General features: G+C 42.0%; 1 protein-coding gene across 2 annotated transcripts in view; it reads left to right on the top strand.

The window, feature by feature from the left end:
- The window catches only part of DOCK10 (dedicator of cytokinesis 10), a 431,686-nt gene that overhangs the window by 18,633 nt on the left and 396,869 nt on the right, over positions 1 to 16,184 (top strand). Inside the window, exon 1 of one of the 2 annotated variants that reach the window (XM_056564791.1) lies at positions 15,689 to 15,887. The exons of the other annotated variant lie outside the window; for it this stretch is intronic. Coding sequence (XP_056420766.1) covers positions 15,834 to 15,887 — 54 coding nt within the window. The 5' untranslated portion in view covers positions 15,689 to 15,833. Of the gene's footprint in view, positions 1 to 15,688; positions 15,888 to 16,184 lie in introns of those variants that run through there. 2 annotated transcript variants of the gene reach the window in all.

Below are 16,184 nucleotides of genomic sequence, written 5' to 3' on the forward strand. Positions count from 1 at the left end.
AAAAAAATGGATCCGCAAGATGGACCCTTACCTTTGTGAGTTATGCTAAGAGCATAACATCTAGAATGGCATAACAGATAAGAAGTGCAGCCTTCTGGTTCCTCCGTAATTCCAGCGGAAAACGGAAAAGCTTCAAGACAGAACAGCGGTCAGGGACCATAAAATTGGAACATCATACAGGGGGCGCAAACTTCAAGGTGCAAAGATTCTTTATTGGATGCAATGCTAAACAGTAAGTAGCGTTTCTAGCCCGTACCGGGCTCTTCGTCAGGCAATGACAAACACATGAATAGACAGGTATTTAAAACAAGGTGTAAAATTACTTCCGGGTCAAATCGGACCGGAAGGAGAAAACAGACATGTACAGGTAAAAATGTTAAAACATCAAATACAATGTGAAGGTTTAGTAATGTTCATAAAAAGGCATCCACATAAAAAAATAAAAATTTATAAAAGTTGATTAAAAACAAAAACAAAAGAAGGCAGCACAATGATCCGTACTTAATACAAGTGACGTCATAGGAAAGAGTCCAGTACGGTTACAGGTGTACAATGGATAGAAACGAGTGTGCGCAGGCGTAATGGGTGTACATGAAAATTCAGAGTCTGCGCATAATGGGTGATCTGCGACTGGAGCTCCACAGTCATGGACAGGTAAAGGGAAGATTTGCGCATGCGTATTGGGTGTACAAAGGATTCAGGAGTGTGCACATGATAAGTAGAGCGCAGTGCAGTGCAGTGAACGATAAGTAGAGCGCAGTGCAGCTGATTCTGCGCAGGCCTGAACGAGTGGAACTGTGGGCTCCAGATCAGGGGGCTACAGCGGTTGCAAAAAGCTTATCGGGCCTCTGAAACAACTAATCAATACATGGTAAGTGAAAAAGGGATAGATGAGAATAATTCTAGATGGAGACAAATGAATAACAGAGTAGGGCTGATAAATAACGGGAACATATAAAATAGAAAATGCTCATATAAGGAACAGGGGGACGTCCGGGAGAAAATATTGTCAGGATGGAGGATTCATCATGATATAACTTCTCTGATCTCAGTCAGACGCCAAAGTGTGTATTTTATATATCCAATACTTCTCCATTTTCTTTCAGCTTTTCAAAACGGTTACTGATATTTGCAGGCACAAAATCAATAGGTGTAATTTGAATGGATGGTTCTTTGTCTGGGTGCAGGAGAGTGATGTGTTTCGATAAACCATGGAGTAAAAATGTATTTTTAATATTCAGTCTGTGTTGATTTAACCTCAGGTGAAGGGGTCTCGTTGTCCGGCCGATATACTGTAGTGAGCAATGCATGTACTTAATCATGTATATGACATGGTCTGTGCAGCATGTCAGCTGATATTTTATATCAAAGGTTTCTCCTGTAGTAGATGAGGTGATATTGGTAGATTCGTGGCAGATTTGTTAACAGCAGAGGCACCGTGATTTTTGACATTTGAAACTCCCTTTTTGTAGGGGTTTCCCAAAGGGATCAGTCGGAAAACTGTATTGTTGTAATTGCCAATATGGTTTTGAGCGAGGTTGCTCGCCTGTACGTGCACCGCGATTTTGAGGGGAGACTTGAACCAAGGAAAGGGTCTGCCTTTAATATGTGCCAATGCTGCGTAATAATCCTCTTGATGGTACAAGCATCTCTACTGTATGTAGTACCGAGGTTGGAAGAAAATGGATTATCATTGTGATTTTTGGATAATCTAGGTTTGGCAATCGAATTTGTTTTGGTTTTATTAAGACACTTCAGTTGGGATAATATTTTTGTACGATTGTATGCGTGATTGAGAATTTTTTCAGAAATGGGGCTTTTCCCAAAATCTGTCATATAAAATTTTAGACAGTTTTTTCAAAGTGTAATGATCAGTACAATTTTTACAAATTCTTTTATACTGGCTGAACGGAATATTAGTTAGCCATTTTTTTTAAATGCCCACTCCGGAAGTCTAAATAACTATTGGTATCCACCTTTTTGAAAAAGGTGGATGTTAAAAAGGAAGTGTCATTGTGGGTGATCTGAATTTCCAGAAAGTTAATTTTTATTTTTTTGGAGTCCAAAGTAAATTGAAGGCCCCAGGAGTTGGTATTAAGATATTGAAGAAATAGAGATATAGTGTCTGGTGGACCTTTCCAAATAAAAAACAAATCGTCAATGTAATGATAATAAACTGCAATATTCTGTGTGATGGCTGGGTTATTCCAGATGTACTGGGTCTCAAAAGCACCCATGAAAATATTTCCATATACAGGGGCGACTTTTGAGCCCATTGCTGTACCGAGTTCTTGATGGAATATGGCAGCATTGTATGTAAAGAAATTATTTTACAGGATATATGAAAGAGAATTGATAATGAAGTTTCGGTGTTCAGGAGCCTCCCGTACACATTTAATCCCAAGTTCATGTTTGATATTTGAGTATTAGGATGATACATCACAGGTGATGAATATATATTCTGGTTGCCATTGCAGTGGAATGAGATGTTCAATAAGCTGGGTTGAATCTTTTAAATAACTCTGAAGACTTGTAGCATAAATTTGAAGGTGTAAATCCAAATAGTGAGCAAGATTACTTAGTGTGGAATTTGGACAGGCAATGATAGGGCGTCCTGGTGGGGAGGTGATGGATTTGTGAATTTTTGGTAGTTGGTAAAATTAGGGCTTGTTATGGCAAGTTTGAATAATGAATTTCTGTTCGTCTTTTGAAAGAATGAAGTCTTCAGTTGCTTTATTGACTAAAGCTATAAGGTCTTTTTTTATTTTCTCAAAAGGGTCTGCGGTGACAGTGGAATAATAGGAGGTGTCAGATAAAATCCGCAGTGACTCCTGATCGTATTGTTCTTAGTCCATTAGGACTAGAGCACCTCCCTTGTCCGCAGGACAAATCATTATTTCCGTGTTGGATCTCAGTTGTTTCAAGGCCTTTCTTTCTTCCCTCGTCAAGTTGTCCTTTAGAGTAGTACTTAGTTTTGGCAAGTTTACTATTCAAATCATCATTCACTAATTGGTGAAATGTTTCAATGTGGGCACCTTGAGACTGTAGGGGATAGAAATTTGACGGGGGTTTTTAACTTGGTATGGTGACCCCCATTGTCGGTTGATGAAGATGTGTGGGATGTACTTGGACCGGAGTCGTCGGCAGGGTGTTTGTGTTTCTGTATTTCAAAATGACGTTTTAATGTCAATTTGCGTACAAATTTTTGAACGTCCAAAAACAGATCGAATGGATTGGTATGAGTCTCAGGGCAGAGGAGAGACCTTTCTGTAATAAATGATTTTCAGCTGCAGTGAGTTTGTGTTTGCAAATGAATTTATTCATTTATTATCTTTTTGTAATGAATTGGTTATGGATCCCCTTTTCTTCCTTTTCAAAAAGGTGGATGCCAATAGTTATTTAGACTTCCGGAGTGGGCATTTCAAAAAATGGCTAACTAATATTCCGTTCAGCCAGTATAAAAGAATTCGTAAAAATTGTACTGATCATTACACTTTCAAAAAAACAGTCTAAAATTTTATATGACAGATTTTGGGAAAAGCACTATCCCGAAAAAAATTCTCAATCACGCATACAATCGTACCAAAGTATTATCCCAACTGAAGTGTCTTAATAAAACCAAAACAAATTTGATTGCCAAACCTAGATTATCCAAAAATCCCAATGATAATCCTTTTTCTTCCAACCTCGTTACTACATACAGTAGAGACGCTTGTACCATCAAGAGGATTAGTACGCAGCATTGGCACATATTAAAGGCAGACCCTTTCCTTGGTTCAAGTCTCCCCTCAAAACCGTGGTGCATGTACAGGCGAGCAACCTCGCTCAAAACCATATTGGCACCTAGCCAAGTCAAACGGCAATTACAACAATACAGTTTTCCGACTGATCCCTTTGGGAAACCCCTACAAAAAGGGAGTTTCAAATGTCAAAAATCCCGGTGCCTCTGCTGTTTACAAATCTGCCACAAATCTACCAATATCACCTCATCTACTACAGGAGAAACCTTTGATATAAAATATCAGCTGACATGCTGCACAGACCATGTCATATACATGATTAAGTACATTCATTGCTCACTACAGTATATCGGCCGGACAACGAGACCCCTTCACCTGAGGTTAAATCAACACAGACTGAATATTAAAAATACATTTTTACTCCATGGTTTATCGAAACACATCACTCTCCTGCACCCAGACAAAGAACCATCCATTCAAATTACACCTATTGATTTTGTGCCTGCAAATATCAGTAACCGTTTTTAAAAGCTGAAGAAATTGGAGAAGTATTGGATATATAAAATACACACTTTGGCGCCTCATGGTCTGAATGAGATCAGAGAAGTTATATCATGATGAATCCTCCATCCTGACAATATTTTCTCCCGGACGTCCCCCTGTTCCTTATATGAGTATTTTCTATTTTATATGTTCCCGTTATTTATCAGCCCTACTCTGTTATTCATTTGTCTCCATCTAGAATTATTCTCATCTATCCCTTTTTCACTTACCATGTATTGATTAGTTGTTTCAGAGGCCCGATAAGCTTTTTGCAACCGCTGTAGCCCCCTGATCTGGAGCCCACTGTTCCACTCGTTCAGGCCTGCGCAGAATCAGCTGCACTGCGCTCTACTTATCATGTGCACACTCCTGAATCCTTTGTACACCCAATACGCATGCGCAAATCTTCCCTTTACCTGTCCATGACTGTGGAGCTCCAGTCGCAGATCACCCATTATGTGCAGACTCTGAATTTTCATGTACACCCATTTCGCCTGCGCACACTCGTTTCTATCCATTGTACACCTGTAACCGTACTGGACGCTTTCCTATGACGTCACTTGTATTTAGTACGGATCATTGTGCTGCCTTCTTTTGGTTTTGGTTTTAATCAACTTTTATTAATTTTTATTTTTTTATGTGGATGCCTTTTTATGAACATTACTAAACCTTCACATTGTATTTGATGTTTTAACATTTTTACCTGTACATGTCTGTTTTCTCCTTCCGGTCCGATTTGATCCGGAAGTAATTTTACACCTTGTTTTAAATACCTGTCTATTCATGTGTTTGTCATTGCCTGACGAAGAGCCCGGTACGGGCTAGAAATGCTACTTACTGTTTAGCGTTGCATCCAATAAAGAATCTTTGCACCTTGAAGTTTGCACCTCCGGTATGATGTTCCAATTTTATGGTCCTGGACCGCTGTTCTGTCTTGAAGTTTCTACTTGTTGGCGTTTTAGGCCAAAAAACTTTTTTTCACTCTATTGTAGCTCCTTGGTGGTTTTGAAAAGTCGCAGCATGTTGAGCCAATGTTTTTTTTTTTTTTTTTTCCCGGAAACCTTGGTGTTTTTCTCCAATAGAAGTCTATGGGAGTGGAAAAACGCCAAGAAAAACGCCATGTGGGTGTTAACTTTGGCTTTTTTGCAGGCAGTTTTTGGTCTTATTTTGGTCTTTAGCGATCCAAAAAGTGATGGAGATACCTTTTTTTAATAAAATTTTGTAGGGTACCAATAAAAAAAAATAAAAAAGATACAGTAGTGATGGAAAAAATTGTTATTTTTTATAACAACATTTTTATTAATTTTTAAAACAGCGATCAATTTATGTGTGCAGACAGGGCACTAAAAATGTAGCCGATAATAATAAAAATGTAGTGTGTGTGTTTTTCTCATTTTTTTCTTCTTCATATTTTAGGTAGTACTACTACTCCCAGCATGGAACCCACTGTTCCATGATGGGAGTAGTAGTACCTGTACTAATTGACAGATCGCCCGGGTCCGTTATGATCCTCCTGTATAATTTATAGATGCGGCCGGCGGGTTTCAGGAGTGACATCCGTTTTTATCTTTCCTTAACTGCAGGTACTACTGCTCCCAACATGGAGTGCACTCTGCTAAATGCTGGGAGCTGTAGTGCCTGCATTAATAGTCTGATCGCAACAGGTGTCAGAAGTTACACTCGCTGTGATCTGTCTATTAATGCAGGTACTACAGCTCCCAGCATGGAACACAGTTAAGAACAGATCACAGCGGGTGTCACTCCTGACACCTGATTGGATCGTAATATCTATTGCAGGGATGCGGAGCGGTTCTATCCCCTTAAGGACGCAGGACGTAAATGTACGTCCTGGTGAGGTGGTACTTAACGCACCAGGACGTACATTTACGTCCTAAGCATAACCGCGGGCATCGGAGCGATGCCCGTGTCATGCGCGGCTGATCCCGGCTGCTGATCGCAGCCAGGGACCCGCCGGCAATGGACGACGCCCGCGATCTTGCGGGCGTCCGCCATTAACCCCTCAGGTGCCGGGATCAATACAGATCCCGGCATCTGCGGCAGTTCGCCATTTAAATGAACGATCGGATCGCCCGCAGCGCTGCTGCGGGGATCCGATCATTCATAACGCCGCACGGAGGTCCCCTCTCCTTCCTCCGTGCGGCTCCCGGCGTCTCCTGCTCTGGTCTGTGATCGAGCAGACCAGAGCAGGAGATGACCGATAAAACTGATCTGTTCTATGTCCTATACATAGAACAGATCAGTATTAGCAATCATGGTATTGCTATGAATAGTCCCCTATGGGGACTATTCAAGTGTAAAAAAAAATTTAAAAAAATTTAAAAGTAAAAGTAAAAAAAAAGTGAAAAATCCCCTCCCCCCCAAAAAAAGTAAAACGTCCGTTTTTTCCTATTTTACCCCAAAAAGCGTAAAAAACATTTTTTATAGACATATTTGGTATCACCGCGTGCGTAAATGTCCGAACTATTAAAATAAAATGTTAATGATCCCGTACGGTGAACGGCGTGAACGAAAAAAAATAAAAAAAGTCCAAAATTCCTACTTTTTTAATACATTTTATTAAAAAAAAAATTATAAAAAATGTATTAAAAGTTTTTTATATGCAAATGTGGTATAAAAAAAAAGTACAGATCATGGCGCAAAAAATGAGCCCCCGTACCGCCACTTATACGGAAAAATAAAAAAGTTAGAGGTCATCAAAATAAAGGGATTATAAACGTACTAATTTGGTTAAAAAGTTTGTGATTTTTTTTAAGCGCAACAATAATATAAAAGTATATAATAATGGGTATCATTTTAATCGTATTGACCCTCAGAATAAAGAACACATGTCATTTTTACCATAAATTGTACGGCGTGAAAACAAAACCTTCCAAAATTAGCAAAATTGCGTTTTTCGTTTTAATTTCCCCACAAAAATAGTGTTTTTTGGTTGCGCCATACATTTTATGATATAATGAGTGATGTCATTACAAAGGACAACTGGTCGCGCAAAAAACAAGCCCTCATACTAGTCTGTGGATGAAAATATAAAAGAGCTATGATTTTTAGAAGGCGAGGAGGAAAAAATGAAAACGTAAAAATTAAATTGTCTGAGTCCTTAAGGCCAAAATGGGCTGAGTCCTTAAGGGGCTATACAGCGCTCCAAATCTCTGCACTATACTCCGGCCAGTGATGTGAATAGAACATCACTCATTCATATTTCCCTCTGAGAGCTGTGATTGGCTGCAACCATCCGGCCAATCCCCACTCTGGGCGGAAAATCACATCACTGGCCCGAGTATAGTGTGGAGATGCGAGTGCTGTATAGAGCCGCTCCGCATCTTTGCTATATTATGGACGATCGCATCAGGTGTCACGACTGACACCCGGGGCGATATGTCTATTAGTACATGTACTACTACTCCCATCATGGAACAGTGTGTTCCATCCTGGGAGTAGTAGTACTACCTACAAAATGTAAAAAAATAGAGAAAAAAAGGTGAAACACACACACTATTAAAAATTAATTTAAATGTGGTCAAATACATTTATTTTCCATCATTACTGCATCCTTTTTTTTTCTTTTTTTTTTTTGGTACCCAACAAATTTTGGGTACCAAAGAAAACACCAAAGGGGCCAAAAATGCAATTTCCACTCAAATGCAAAAAACGCCAGAAAAAAACGCAAGAAAAAAACGCAAAACTCAGGAAAATGCTGTGGCGTTTTTTCTGGCGTTTTTTTGGAGCCACAAAAAAATCAAGTAGAAACTTAGCCTTAAGAAATGACAGTCTGCAATTCTGCTACAATGTAAAGTAGTAATGGCTCAGCCTGTATAACAGTATTTAATGTTGTGTCCCCTCAAAATTACCCAACACACAGCCATAAGGCTAGAATTTGACGGGCTGTGATCTGACCTTAACTGCAGGTACTTCTGCTGCAGGTACTACTACTCCCAACATGAAGCACACTCTGCTCCATGCTGGGAGCTGTAGTACCTGCATTAAAGGGGTTGTGTGCTGCCCTGCCTTTCGGAGCTCCGCTCGTAGCGTCCGGAAGTTCATTACTCCGAACACTGTGTGCGGGCTTCCGTGTTCGCGGCCGCCCCCTCGTGACGTCACGCCCGCCCCCTCAACCAAAGTCTATGGGAAGGGGGCGCGACCGCTGTCACGCCCCCTTCTCATAGACTTTGGTTGAGGGGGCGGGTGTGACGTCACGAGGGGCCGGGTGTGACGTCACGAGGGGGCGGGCGCGAACTCGGAAGCCCGCACACAGCGTTCAGAGTAATGAACTTCTGGACGCTGCAAGCGGAGCTTCGAAAGGCAGGGCAGCGCACAACCCCTTTAATAGACAGATCGCAACTGGTGTCAGAAGTGACACCTGGGCCATTTGTCTATTCGTACAGATACTACAGCTCCCAGCATGGAACAGAGTGTGCTCCATGTTAGGAGCAATAGTACCTGCAGTAAGGGACAGATCACAGCAAGTGACACCTGTTGTGATCGTTCTGATGTGAATTTCGGGACTCAGCTGTGCTCACGGCTACAGAGCCAGGGTAACAGCTGTTGCTGAGCAGTAGATATACGTCATATATCTACTACCAAGCAAGAACTTACAGTGAGCTTGCAATGTATATACAGTATACACGTTGCTGGCTCACTTAACCCCTTGATGCACCAGCCCAGCAACGAAAGAGTTAACTTACACTGCTGGACAGTGTAGGTTAACCCTTTGGGTGGTATACACTATATACAGCTATCTATAGATAGTTGTAGATAGTGTATACATAAGATAAAGAAGTCCCCTTACCTCCCTCCAGTCCTGACTGGGTACGTGTAGCTCTGCTCCTAGTGATTACATCATTAGGGAGCGGAGCTGCACATGGGAGCCAGGCTCTCCTCACATTGTACGTTTTGTAATTTGAACAGACAAATTCTGCCTGACAGGGAGACTCCAGCTGTTGGGCTGTCTGGGCATGCTGGGAGTTGTAGTTTTGCAACAAAATGAGACTCTCTGTTTTGGAAGACATTGCATTATGGGCGCTCTTCCCAGCCGAGAGCACCAAAAATGTCCTAACCCTTTTTTGTGTTTCTTTTTTCTTCTCGTTTCAGATCCATGTATACAGAGGATTACAGTGGATTTGGAGGACTAATGCAGATGAACTGGATTATTACCCCGGTACCCACCGCCACAGAGGTGCCGGGAAGAGCCAGTACCAACAGGCCTGGTGCGCCAAAAATGGTGCTCCTTGGCCTAGACAGTAACATGCTGGTGTTATTTAGGCTAGGTAGGGCCAGTAACAATGGTCTTTGTCCACCATGGTAATGTCAGGCTATTGCTGCTTGGTATCTGGCTGTGAATAAAAATACCGGGAACCCTATGTGTTTTTTTCTCCCATAAATAAATAAATATGGGTTCCCTGTATTTTTATTCTCAGCCAGATACCAACCAAGCATCAACAGCCTGACTTTACCAGGGTGGGCTAGGACCATTGTTACTGGCTCTCCCCAGCCTAAATAACACCAGCCTGTTACCGCCTAGGTCAAGTAGCGCAATTTTTGACTCTCTGGTCCTGTTGATACCGGCTCTCCCTGGGCGGTGGGTACCAGGGTAATAATTGAGGGTTAGTGCTAGCTGTTTTTAGGGATAATTTTAAGCCCGGCTTAGTAATGGATTCCGTCAATAAGACGGCTTCCACTACTAAGCCTGAAAATTCTATAAAAAAAAAAAACACAACACATTGGAAAAATTGTTTTATTTTAAAAAACACTCCCCCACAGCATTCGTTAGCCATTTTGTTAAAAGAAAAGAAAAGTCCTCCGAATCCGCCGTAATCCTCTGCATACACGCATCTGAAATGAGAAAAAATAAGAAACAAACACAGTTAGGACATTTTTGGCAATGTCTTCCCAAACAGAGAGCCTCCAATTGTTGCAAAACTACAATTACAAAACTTTCCCTGTCGGGGAAGACACTGGCAGAAGGGTCTGTTCACATTATAGAAAACGTACAATGTGAACAGAGCCTCATACCCTTACTAGCCTGTCTCCTGTCTGTAGCCCCACCCCAAATGACATCATCACTAGGGGCGGGGCTACATAGACCCGGCTGGGACAGGGAGCTAGGGAGGTAAGTGAGGGACAGCTATCTATAGATGGCTGTATATTCTGTATACCGTATATTCTGTACACCGCCCAAAGGGGCTATAGGAGCAGGGAGTCCTGTCAGTATAGTGACAGGATTCCCGGCTCCTGTATAGTATGCACGGGTACACTATGCACCCCTGTATACTATACGGCCGGGGGAGTATCTCCTCATCTCCTTACACTCTGTGGACTGGGCGCTCATTCGACCCACAGAGTGGTACCCTGAAAGCAGTGAAAAAACTGCCACAGGGTTCAAATTTGACTGTTTCCACACACCAGGAAAAGCGCCAGAAAAAAAAGCCAGAAAAACTGCCAAAATGCAGGAATAAGCTGTGGCAGTTTTTAGGGCAGTTTTTCCTGGTGTTTTTGCTGATGGGAAAAAACCTCAGTGGAATCCTAGCCTAAATGTCTAAACTTTGGCAACCAAAAAAAGTACACCCCTAAGTGGAAATGTCCAATTTGGGCCTCATATTTTCTAGCACTGCCTTAAGCCTCTTGGGCACAGAGTTCACCAGAGCTTCACATGTTGTGGGGTATATGCTTGGCCAGTCTATCACCTTTACCCTCAGCTTCTTTAGCAAGGCAGTGGTCGCTTGGAGATATGTTTGGGTCCTTCATCGTTTAGGAATACTGTCCTGCATCTCAGTCTTTGAAGGGAGGGGATCATGCTCCACTTCGTTATGTCACAATATATGTTGACATTCATGGTTCCCTCGGTGATCTTAACGTCCCCAATGCCAGCAGCGCTCATGCAGGCTCAGACAATGACACTCCAACCACCATGCTTGACTGTAGGCAAAACACACTTGTCTTTGTACTCCCCACCTAGTTGCCGCCATGGTAACGTGACAACCTAATAAGTTTATTTTGGTCTCATCGGACCACAGGACATGGTTCCAGTAATCCATGTCCTTAGACCACTTGTCTTTAGCAAACTGTTTCCTCTTTAGAAGAGGCTTTCTTCAGGGATGACAGCTATGCAGGCCAATTTGATGCAGTGTTTTTCGTATGGTCTATGCACTGACAGGCTGGCCCCTCACGCCTCCATCCTCAGCAGCAATGCTGGCAGCTCTCATGAGTATATTTCCCAAGAACCACCTCTGGATATGACACCAAGCATGTGCATTCAACTTTGTGTCAGGGCCTGTTCTAAGTGGAACCTGTCTTCCTATAGCAATCTTCTTATAGCCTAGGCAATCTTAATGTAGAGCGACATTTTTTTTTTTTCAGATCCTCAGAGTGTTCTTTTCCATGAGGTGTCATGTTGAACTGTTCAAAGACCAGTATTAGAGAGTGTTAGAGCAATAACACCAAATTTAAGACACCTGCTCCCCATTCACACCTGAGACCTTTTAACACTAACCTGTCATGTAACACCGGCCAATTTTGTCCTTTCTACTTAGGAGTGTACTTTTGTTGCCAAGGTTTTTTTTGGAGTTATTTTAATGGGACAAAACATTAAAGGGGTATTCCAGGAATTTTTTTCAGGGGCTGTAAAGTTAGTGTATTTCATAATATAGTGTGTGTACCTGTGTGTGATGGTTTTCTCACAATTCTTCTTCTGTAATTTTCACCCCAATATTTATTTTTAACAGCATACAAAATGACTGTTGTCTCAGATTTTCCCCAGGTTGCAATGTGGCAGAGGCCTGACTCACTAGTCAGCTGATGAGAGGAAGCCTGTCTGCTTCAATGGGTGGAGCGATCGCTTGGTGGGAGAGAGATAAATCTGCAACTAATGCAACAGCTGTAGGCACCCTGATTGAAAACCACAGGTCTTTTGAATGGATGCAGCTCATTTATGTTTCAATGGATGGGGTGGATGATGTGTGGCAGGGAGGAAAATGGAATTATGGGATTTGTATGCAAAGAAGAAAACTTAAACAGGAAATACCAGTTCACAAAAAGCTAGCCACAGTGTTATGGTAATCTCACAACATAGCCATTTAGCCCCAAGACAAGCGCAGATCCTTCCTAAGCATGTCCATTACTGTCTGCCAGGTACATACTAAAATCCCCTTATGGTGGATAACCCCTTTCAACACTGTTATACAGGCTAAGCACTCACTCTTTACATTGTAGCAGAGTGTCATTTCTTCAGTGTTGTTACATGAAAGTGTGGTGTCCTGGTGCAGAACACTTGTCCACCTGCCCTGTCAGGTGGATATCACTTTACGGTGTCGGCCCTGGCCCACAGCTCCAAGTTGAAATGTCATGTATTTGATGATTTCTCTTTAATGTCCTAAGCAGGGTTAATGATTATGACTAAAGGGAGGGGGAGAGGGGATTACATTGAGAAGGCAACATTGTGTACATGGTTAGAACCAACTACTTACATACTGTTAGCAACAGCTCATACCTCCACTAGGACAGCAATGTTCCCAGCAGTCAGTGCAAATCCAAGAAAATTATCTAAGCAGGAAATCTTCATTGCTTCAATATTACAGGATACAACAGATAGGACATCCCTAACAAAAACAAACTGTTGTTCACATACAGCAGCTCCAGTGGCAGTACCATGTGGTTAATAATTTGTCCTGCAGTGACATCTTTAAGGGTAATATAGTAGTATACAGAGGAGATTTCCAAGTGCTGCACTCGGGTATCTTCGGTGCTCTTACAGCCTGGGCCCCAGTCGGACTCCCTGCGATCAGATACTTATCCCCTTTCCTGTTAATGAAAAGTATTTTCACTGGACAACCCTTTTAAGTATTTAAATGAAGTATTTAGATGTTAATGTACTAATGTACTAAATTGTAGAATGTGTTGAAGAACACCTCTTATGTAGAGGATAATAAAGCCATCTGTTAGCAGCAGCTTGTTGATATCCTTCAGTTATCGAAATGTTTGTTTTCTATACAAGGCAAAGTGAAAACAAATTAAAAAGCAAAAACAGCAACAAATGGAATCATCCTACATTATAAAGAGGTTACCTTCTATTTTCAGACTATACATTAATGAGTATTCTCGCATAATAAAATTGAGTGATACTTACCTACCCCTGCACCCAGCAGCTCCCTTTCCAGACAACTGCTCAGTCAGTCACTGGTCACAGCGTTGTTCTAACTCAGGGTGGGTTCACATTACGTTTGTAGTGTACGGGTGATGGATCCGGTTGGGAGGAGCGAAAACCTGCCACTCCCGTACCCCAGCCGGATCCGTCCAGAACCCGATTCATTTCAATGAGCCTACCCTGACTCCGCTCTGCTCATTTCTGCCCCGTAAACGGTTTTAGGTCCGGTGGGAAAACCGTTTACGGGTAAAAATGAGCCGACCGGAGTCAGCGTTTGATTCTGGTAGGCTCATTGAAATGAATGGGGTTCTGGACGGATCCGGCTGGGGTACGGGAGCGGCAGGTTTTCGCTCCTCCCAACCGGATCCATCAACCGTACACTACAAACGTAGTGTGAACCCACCCTCAGTCAATGATTGGTTTAGTGGGCAGGTCCTGCTCTAAGTCCTTGTTTAAAGGGGTACTCTGGTGGAAAACATTATTTTTTTCAACTGGTGCCATAAAGTTAACCAGATTTGCAAATTAATACAACATGGAGAAGCAAGAAAGGGAGAGAGCACACTAAAGGGTTACTCCACCTTTAATGGGGATACTGTGTAGTATCAGTGGCCCATAATCTGTCTCCTGCTTGGGTGCACATACGAAAAGTATGGAGTATCAATATCTATAACAACAAAGGCACGTACGTGCACTCACCGCTCAACGGAGACAGGTCGGCATGAGAGACGGTCCACGGAAGGCTGGATCACAGCATCGGTGCAGGTAGATGGGCGCTCGAGCGCCCATCTACCTGCACCGATGCTGTGATCCAGCCTTCCGTGGACCGGACTCTCATGCCGACCTGTCTCCGTTGAGTGGTGAGCGCACGTACGTGCCTTTGTTGTTATAGATTTGCAAATGACTTCTATTTAAAAATCGTAATCCTTCCAGTACTTATCAGAGGAAGTTCTTTTCTTTTTGAGTTTCCTTTCTGTCTGACCACAGTGCTCTCTGCTGACACCTCTGTCCATTTTAGGAACTGTCCAGAGCAGGAGAAAAGCCCCATAGCAAACCTCTCCTGCTCTGGACTGTTCCTTGCATGGACAGAGGTGTAGTATACAGCATACAGCAGCTGATAAGTACTGGAAGGATTAAGATTTTTAAATAGAAATAATTTACAAATCTGTTTCACTTCCGGGCACCAGTTGATTTAAAAAAAAAAAAAAAAATAAGGTTTTCCACTGGAGTACTACTTTAAAGAGCAGAAAGAATAGATGAGTAGCAGGGGACCAGGAGGCCCCTGGAACAGGGAATGCCGGAAATCGGAGTACATAAATTACACTTGCTTTTTATTTTTACAACATCCCCATACAACATGTCAAAAATGTTATTACGCCTGAATACGTCTTTAAAGGGGTACTCCGGTGAAAACCTTTTTTTTTTTAATTAACTGGTGCCAGAAAGGTAAACAGATTTGTAAATCACTTCTATTAAAAAAAATCTTAATCCTTCCTGTACTTATTAGCTGCTGAATACTACAGTGGAAACTCTTTTCCGTTTGAAACACAGAGCTGTCTGCTGACATCACGAGCACAGTGCTCTCTGCTGACATCTCTGTCCATTTTAGGAACTCTCCAGGGTAAAAGTAAATCCCCATAGCAAACATATGCTGTTCTGTACAGTTCCTAAAATGGACAGAGATGCCAGCAGAGAGCACTGTGCTCGTGATGTCAGCAGAGAGCTCTGTGTTTCAAAAAGAAAATAATTTCCGCTGTAGTATTCAGCAGTAAATAAGTACTGGAAGGATTAAGATTTTTTAATAGAAGTCATTTACAAATCTGTTTAACTTTCTGGCACCAGTTGATTTAAAAAAAAAAATGTTTTTCACCAGAGTACCCCTTTAAGGAACCTGGAATTATAAACCACTGTATAAAATGTTCATTGATCAATGAGGTACAGTATATGAGCAGGGTTACAATGAACATTTTGCTATTCTTTGCAGACTATCTGACTGATGTTTCCTAAAATGATAAAATGATTTTGCAAACATTCATTTGTGACCCAAACACAATGCATTTCACAATGATCATTATCATGGGACTGGATGTAAAATGTCCCCAGCACATTTATTATTAGCTTGTAATTTCGCCTTTTAACCTTCCCTAGAACCAGTATAATCAATGTCCTTGGGAATAGTATCAGTATGTGAAGGACAGATTCCCATGTCACTGTAGCCATCCCCCTGTGTACACTGTAGGAAACAGCTTTTCAGTGAGTGTATAAGGAAATACAGTAAATGTAAACAGAATATTTAACAGGGTCACACGAAGCAGAGATATGTGAATGCATTCCGCACTCTCCCAGCACAAATCACATGTGTGCACAGTGACCTGTATGACAGTAATAGATGTATAATGTGCTCCCTGGCTGCAACTGAAGGAGGGCAGCGACGTGGGAATGTGCGGAAGGTAAGTGTCCTCGGAAATAGTATTTGAATGGAGGGTGCCACTACTGTATGGGACTTGTGTGACTGCCACTGCATGATGGGCATTGTGAATTACACTGTATAATGGGGGGTGTTGTAGTTTGCAGTGAATGGTGGATGTAATGGACTTTGCACTGTATATTGGGTGTATTTTAGTTTGCTCTGCATAGCGAGGGTATTGTAGTTTGCACTGTATGACGGGTGTATTGTAATATGTATCCCATGGTGGAGGGTATTGAAGTTTGCAGTATGTGGTGGGCGTATCGTAGTTTTCACCATA

The sequence above is a fragment of the Hyla sarda genome, chromosome 3, assembly GCF_029499605.1.
Source record: "Hyla sarda isolate aHylSar1 chromosome 3, aHylSar1.hap1, whole genome shotgun sequence".
NCBI lineage: Eukaryota > Metazoa > Chordata > Amphibia > Anura > Hylidae > Hyla > Hyla sarda.